Source organism: Phoxinus phoxinus, assembly GCF_949152265.1.
Source record: "Phoxinus phoxinus genome assembly, chromosome: 8".
Lineage (NCBI taxonomy): Eukaryota > Metazoa > Chordata > Actinopteri > Cypriniformes > Leuciscidae > Phoxinus > Phoxinus phoxinus.
Genome location: NC_136883.1, coordinates 670,422 through 678,282, shown reverse-complemented (window position 1 = coordinate 678,282; position 7,861 = coordinate 670,422). Strand labels below are relative to the sequence as shown.

The 7,861-nt window shown below is 41.9% G+C and overlaps 1 protein-coding gene across 4 annotated transcripts in view; it reads right to left on the bottom strand.

The window, feature by feature from the left end:
* reln (reelin) overlaps positions 1 to 7,861 on the bottom strand; it is a 174,577-nt gene that overhangs the window by 44,019 nt on the left and 122,697 nt on the right. For all 4 annotated transcript variants that reach the window (XM_079621465.1, XM_079621464.1, XM_079621466.1 and 1 more), the window contains 5 exons: positions 7,728 to 7,830; positions 6,159 to 6,385; positions 4,891 to 5,114; positions 3,527 to 3,677; positions 434 to 692 (listed from right to left, as the gene is read on the bottom strand). In XM_079621465.1, coding sequence (XP_079477591.1) covers positions 434 to 692; positions 3,527 to 3,677; positions 4,891 to 5,114; positions 6,159 to 6,385; positions 7,728 to 7,830 — 964 coding nt within the window. The remainder of the gene's footprint in view (positions 1 to 433; positions 693 to 3,526; positions 3,678 to 4,890; positions 5,115 to 6,158; positions 6,386 to 7,727; positions 7,831 to 7,861) is intronic.

The window sequence follows — 7,861 nt, the reverse complement described above, 5'->3', positions numbered from 1 at the left end:
AAATGCTGTTTTTTTTTTTACTTTCTATTCATCAAAGACTCCTGAAAATTAAAATGTATCACAGTTTCCACAGAATGTGAACTGTTTTCAACACTGATAATAATCATAAATGTGTCTTGAGCATCAGATCATCATATTACACTGATTTCTGGAGGATCATGTGACACCGAAGACTGGAGTAATGATGCTGAACATTCAGCTTTGATCACAGGAATAAATTACACTTTACTGTATATTCACATAGAAAACTGATGATTTACATTAGAATAATATGTCACAGTTTTTCATGCATTTTTTATCAAATAAATGATCAAAATCGTAATAATTTCAGACTTTTGACCTGTAGTGTATAATGGAGTAAAATGAGAAAAATGTTCTGAATGCCTTTGCAATATATAATTGAGAGTGTTGCAGTTCTGTCTTGGCTCTTTACTTTATCAATAACCCAGGGACTGTGGAAGTGCCCGTTCTCGGAGGGCTGCCACCAGCGCAGGCGCGTCTCGGGGGTCCGGGCCCTCAGAGGGATCTCAAGGGCCACCAGGTGAGCCTGGTTACTGCTGTTGCTGTAGAGGAACTCCTGAAGCAGAGTCCAGGTGAGCCCTCCATCCGTGGAGAACTGCAGGAGCACCGGCTGCGAGCGCGGGTCCGGGGACGCCTTCCCACAGCCCAGCCTCAGGAAGAACTGGATGAACCTGTGGCACATTCACACATTAAAGTATGTGACTTTTTCACTCTACTAAAGCATACAAATACTATAATATGTGCGTTTCTAGGCTGGAATGTGTGTTTGTGTTTTGGTGTGTGATACTGCACGTTGTCCATTACGCTCGTTCCTGTTGCGTGTGCTCAAACTGGCGACCCGTGTGAGCGTCAAGAAATAACGATCTCAGATATTGGACTGCAGTGCCTATTTCGACCACTAGTTTTCATTCTTACAGACTGCGGGCCCTATTGTAACGCTCTGAAACGCAAGTATCAAACGCGGAACGCAAGTAACTCTGTGGGCGGATCCCGGCGCTGTTGCTATTATACCTGCGGGATAAACGACTCGTGCGCCGACGCAAATCTAACATGTGTGTGTCTGAAGTCGCTTCATTACTCATAGGTGTGGTTTGGGCGTAACGGGAAATAAACCAATCAGAGCGTCCTCTCACATTCCCTTTAAGAGCCGGCGCGCTTGTTCCACGGCACAACGCTATTATAACGGCGGATTGCTATTATAACGGCGGATTGCTATTATAACGGCGGATTGCTATTATAACGGCGGATCGCTATTATAACGGCGGATTGCTATTATAACGGCGGATCGCTATTATAACGGCGGATTGCTATTATAACGGCGGATCGCTATTATAACGGCGGATTGCTATTATAACGGCGGATTGCTATTATAACGGCGGATTGCTATTATAACGGCGGATCGCTATTATAACGGTGGATTGCTATTATAACGGCGGATTGCTATTATAACGGCGGATTGCTATTATAACGGCGGATTGCTATTATAACGGCGGATTGCTATTATAACGGCGGATCGCTATTATAACGGCGGATTGCTATTATAACGGCGGATTGCTATTATAACGGCGGATCGCTATTATAACGGCGGATTGCTATTATAACGGCGGATCGCTATTATAACGGTGGATTGCTATTATAACGGCGGATTGCTATTATAACGGCGGATTGCTATTATAACGGCGGATTGCTATTATAACGGCGGATTGCTATTATAACGGTGGATTGCTATTATAACGGCGGATTGCTATTATAACGGCGGATTGCTATTATAACGGCGGATTGCTATTATAACGGCGGATTGCTATTATAACGGCGGATCGCTATTATAACGGCGGATTGCTATTATAACGGCGGATTGCTATTATAACGGCGGATTGCTATTATAACGGCGGATTGCTATTATAACGGCGGATCGCTATTATAACGGTGGATTGCTATTATAACGGTGGATTGCTATTATAACGGCGGATTGCTATTATAACGGCGGATTGCTATTATAACGGCGGATTGCTATTATAACGGCGGATTGCTATTATAACGGCGGATCGCTATTATAACGGCGGATCGCTATTATAACGGCGGATCGCTATTATAACGGTGGATCGCTATTATAACGGCGGATTGCTATTATAACGGCGGATCGCTATTATAACGGCGGATCGCTATTATAACGGCGGATCGCTATTATAACGGCGGATCGCTATTATAACGGCGGATCGCTATTATAACGGCGGATTGCTATTATAACGGCGGATTGCTATTATAACGGCGGATTGCTATTATAACGGCGGATCGCTATTATAACGGCGGATCGCTATTATAACGGCGGATCGCTATTATAACGGCGGATTGCTATTATAACGGCGGATCGCTATTATAACGGCGGATTGCTATTATAACGGCGGATTGCTATTATAACGGCGGATCGCTATTATAACGGCGGATCGCTATTATAACGGCGGATCGCTATTATAACGGCGGATTGCTATTATAACGGCGGATCGCTATTATAACGGCGGATCGCTATTATAACGGCGGATTGCTATTATAACGGCGGATCGCTATTATAACGGCGGATTGCTATTATAACGGCGGATTGCTATTATAACGGTGGATTGCTATTATAACGGCGGATCGCTATTATAACGGTGGATTGCTATTATAACGGCGGATTGCTATTATAACGGCGGATTGCTATTATAACGGTGGATTGCTATTATAACGGCGGATTGCTATTATAACGGCGGATTGCTATTATAACGGCGGATCGCTATTATAACGGCGGATCGCTATTATAACGGCGGATTGCTATTATAACGGCGGATTGCTATTATAACGGCGGATTGCTATTATAACGGCGGGTTTGCCGGCGCACGCCAGGAGCGGTTCACAGCCGAGGAGACCGACGTTCTCGTCAGGGCCGTAAAACACACAGAAGTGACATTGGGGATGATGGAGAAACACACACACATTAGCTTCGGTTAAACAGGCGTATAATAATTTGGGTAAATGTGTAATCTAGATTTATGCCTATTTTCCACATCTTCACGGACACAACAATGATTTCCCTCGTGTGTTCATATTTTTCCTTGTAATAATGTATGATTTGCAAAAATGAAAACTGCTGCGTCTGTTTATATTAGAGAATCAAAGTGTGTGTGTTGTTCACACGCTACATAATGGCCAAGCACGCGCCCTTAAAATAGCATCTGACTAACGCGCGGCGCCGCTGTCTTTAGACTGGGTTTCTCCTGGTCAGTGGCGGAGTTGTTTTCTGAAACTGCAGAATATCACCAGGGAACGTTTGCACCGGAACACACTCCTCTTTACACTGAACCGCCCCCCCGAGCGCAAGTTCATTCCCTAATTTACCGACGTGTGTCTGTGGAGGGAAGAGTCGCTGTGCGCGGGTGCAGAATAGGAATGATACGACATAGGGCCCTGCACCTTTAATGATGCCGTGAGACATGTTTTTCGTGGTGAATCCCGTGTGTTTGTGTGATACCTAGCATTAGACAGGTCCAGATCCAGCGTCTCCAGCATCCGCAAGCCGTCCTCGCTGAAGAACAGGTGGTTCCCGCTGGTGGTGATGCCACACTTTCGGGAAGGTTTTCCTCCACTCATCAGCTTGAAATGTTCAGACTCCAAAACTCCACCTATGAGACGATCAACAGTTACATCTGCTACAGTCAAGCTCCTGGACGAGATCTGATCTTGAGAAACATAAGAAGATTCCTTTGCATCTTTCTGCAAACATTACTTTTGAATGTTCTGAAACAAGTAGCAACATATTAGATGAATGTCCAAATGAAACTTAAAGTCCCCTGTGGTGAACAAAATCCAGCGGTGTTGTTTATATGTAAATGTAAGTTCATAAGTGGACAGCATTGCTGAGTATTTTCTGCTTAAAACTGCAGTGAACCAAAGACAGTCTCAAAAACACGGCTTGAAATCGCTGGTGTTTCTGACGTCACACACTACCTTGACCAATCAGATCAACGTGTGATCGTCAACCAGTGGATCTCTGAGTGAGTGAGTGAGTGAGTGGAGGCGGGGCTAATTTGCATATTCATAGAACTTGCGCATACTAAATGAGGCTTTCGAGGCTACATTCAAGGTATTTTAAAGCATGAAGAAACATTTTTTCAAGGTAAAAAAGTTTAAATATTTCATTTTGGTGATCAAAGATGAGTTTTAAGGGATAAAATGATTGACTACAGGGAGACTTTAAAACAAAACATTTCATGAACGATGTATATGTAATGGTTTTGTTCTAACGTTTTGAGAACATTATTAAAGACCAGATAACTTTGAACAAATGTTCCATTAACATTACTGGAAGTGAGTTTGTTCATAACTTTGAGAGAATCTTGCAAGAACGTTCCCTTGTTCGCTGGTTTTGTGTGAAATATTATGACCAATGTTGTTACATTACAAGTAACGTGAGTTACATAATCAGATACTTTTTTCAAGTAACAAGCAAAGTAACGCATTAATAAGAATAAGTCATGTTAGTTTGTTTTCTCATTTTTGCATTTCCTTCAGCTTTAGGCTTATTCATTTCACTTTTGATGTGAAAAGGCATTACATTTTTTAAAAAAATTGCTATTAAAAAACTAACAAGCGAGTGTACTAAGTGTAGAGTAATGCCTTACTATCAATAAAAAGTAATTAATTAACACAATTAGTTACTTTATTAGGGAGTAACGTACTATTGTAACACATTACTTTTAAAAGTAACTTCCCCCAACACTGATTATGCCTCTATTCTTACAAACGTGTTTCAAATGCAAACACATCTTGTGTTACTCACCTAACCACACTAATATAACAACTCAAATACTGCGCAACATCAGTTTGCTTCTGTACCTTCAAAGTCCTCCTTCAGGAAGTCTGGATTTGGCACATCTGGAACGGAGCAGTCGGAGCCGGAGTATCCCGGATCACAGATGCAGTGAGTGCCTCGGACACACACGCCGTGGCCATGACACATGTTCTGGCACTGAGGGCCGATGTACACGCTGTCCAGGGCCCATGTGGGCGGAGCCGCGCCGGTGGGGAAGAAGCCTTGGAACCAGCGGAACCGCACTGACCTGAGGAGCACAGCAACACGTGACACACTGAACACGCAACAGCAGACGCTCACCAGCGTTATCTGCTTCTCAAAAACAGTATTTAGACATTGATCATGAAACGTTTTTTTAAATGTTACTACTTGTTTCAGAACTACTGCCAGTAACACTTTACAATACTGTTCCTTCATAGTTAACTACACAGGAACAAATGAGTAACGCACTATTAATATTCTAGTGACTACTATTAACTAACAAGAAACTTTAGTACACTCTAAAAAATGCTGGGTTGTTTCAACCCAATTTTGGGTAAAATATGGACAAACCCAAACGTTGGGTTAAAAATGTAATGTAAAAATTTAACCCAACGGCTGGGTTTGTCCATATTTTACCCAAAATTGGGTTGAAACAACCCAGCATTTTTTAGAGTGTAAGTAATAGCGCTCAGTTGAATGTGGTAGTTCACTATTAGCTAATCACTGACTACTATCTTTCATACCTCACTGAGAACTATTATATACAGGTTCATAATTAACTTGAATAATGCATAATTTATAATAAAAAAAGACTTATTTGGATAAGTATTCTAAAGTGAAAAACATGATAACTACCTAATATTGACTGAAGTTATTGTAAGCTATTGATATTTTTGTACGATTTTGAATATGAATTCCTTCCGATGGAACACTTTAGTCATTACCCCATGATCTGCACTTTAGATTCTGATCCAAATAATCAGTAGTTCCTTTAGAGAGATGTAGCAACACTTGAGTCATTACTAATGGGCTACCATTACCTTATATTATACATTATGCATTATTTATATGAATTATGAACATGTATAGTAGTTCTTAGTGGTCTTCAGTGTAGAAGTCTAAAAATAGTAGTTACTGATTAGCTAATAGTGAACTACCACATTCAACTGAGCGCTATTACGTACTAATCTGTTAATCAGAGTTTCTTGTTAGTTAATAGTAGTTACTAGAATGTTAATAGTGCGTTACTCATTTGTTCCTGTAGTTATTCATGAATGAAGGAACAGTGTTACCCTCCTGTCCCACTCACCCGCAGAGTCTCAGCTTCCCGAAGTGGATGACTTCTCTCCTCCACCCCTGTGCAGTTCCAGGATAGTAGACGCTGGCCGGGTGGAGTTGTGTGGAGCAGAGCGAGCTGAGCCGAGGGCCACCGGCACACAGAGGAACCAGCAGATGCCATGTGGACCCGAAGTCCCTCGAGAACTCCAGACGCACGGGGTTCTGGGAGGAGCTCTCAGTCGTGCAGCCCACATTGATCTACAACAGGAACCAACGTCACGACGTAACCGAGATCAAGATAACAATGGTTGGCCTCTAACTTTACAGTTAAAGGGTTAGTTCAACCAAAACATTGTGTTCTGTCATCATTTACTCGCCCTCATGTCGATGCAAACCCATGACACTTTCTTTTATTTTCAGAACACAAAGGAAAATCATTTTTATGAAATCTGAGAGATTTCTGTCCCTCTATGTAAAGTCTATTCACCCAAACTCTGACGCTTCAAAACATTCATAAAGAGATCATAAATCAGCGAATGAGCAGAAAACACATCAAACGTCCTCAAACGTGTCTCTTTAAAAGACTCAAATATCTAAACTTTCTTAAATCAAGATACATTTACTGGAGAAGCAAAAAGAAGAAGAAAAGCTTCACAATTAAAATGAGCTTGTGATTAAAGCAAAAACAAATATCTGCCAATGGGATCAGAAAAATAAACTGAATTCAAAGGGAAAAACGATTACTCTTCTGGCTCCAATGGCAGAAACTGAATTCATTTGAATACATTTGTCAGAAAACAAGAGTTAACATCTAAAGTAGCAACAAGCTCTACTCAGCAGCAAGAGTTCTCTCCTCCAGCAGGCGTTCTGCTCACGATACTCCTCGGCTTCATGACCTTCACTGGCTACCCGTGGCATCACGTATTCACTTTAAGACATTCATTCTAACGTTTAAGCATTAAATGGTCTTGCACCCCCATATCTGTCTGATCTACTGTACTCTTTCCGCCCAGCCCGGTCTCTTAGATCAGCTGAACTTGGTTTATTGTCCATCCCTCGTTTCCGGTTGTCTACTGTAGGTCAAGTCACGTCACCTTCATTTATACAGCGCTTTAACAATATAGATTGTTTCAAAGCAGCTTTTCAGTGATAACAGGAGATTACAGCAACAGAGAGTGTTTTGGCTTTACAGCAGCTCTAGAATAAAGTTATTGTCCAGATAAAGTTAGTTTGATTGATTCTCTTCCGTCGCAAAGATCTTTAGTTATTAACTTAGGGGGCGCTTACACGACACCGCTCTAACATAAAACCCTTAACGCGATCCGGCCGCTCATTTGCACAAAACAGTGCCTGGTGTCTCGAGAACGCAAACCATGAAATAAGTTCCAAGGTACAAGCCTTGAAAAATGTCTAACACAGAATGTTTTATCGCTTCCTCATAGCCACATGAACTGGAAATATCCCGACAAGATTTATTTCACAATCTCTTGAAGGTTTTGAAGCGTCAGAGTTTTGAGTGAATAGACTTTCAATGGAGGGACAGAAATCTCTCAGATTTCATTCAAATTATCATGCCAGCGTTGATCTCCCAGAGCTCTACCTCGAACTGGACGATGGTGTTCTCGTTGACATCAATGTCTCTGGTGGTGATTGAGTGTTCGCCCAGATCACTGGACATAAACACCATGGCCGAGTCCTCTGCCCTGCAAACACAGAGGGTCACATGACTCCATC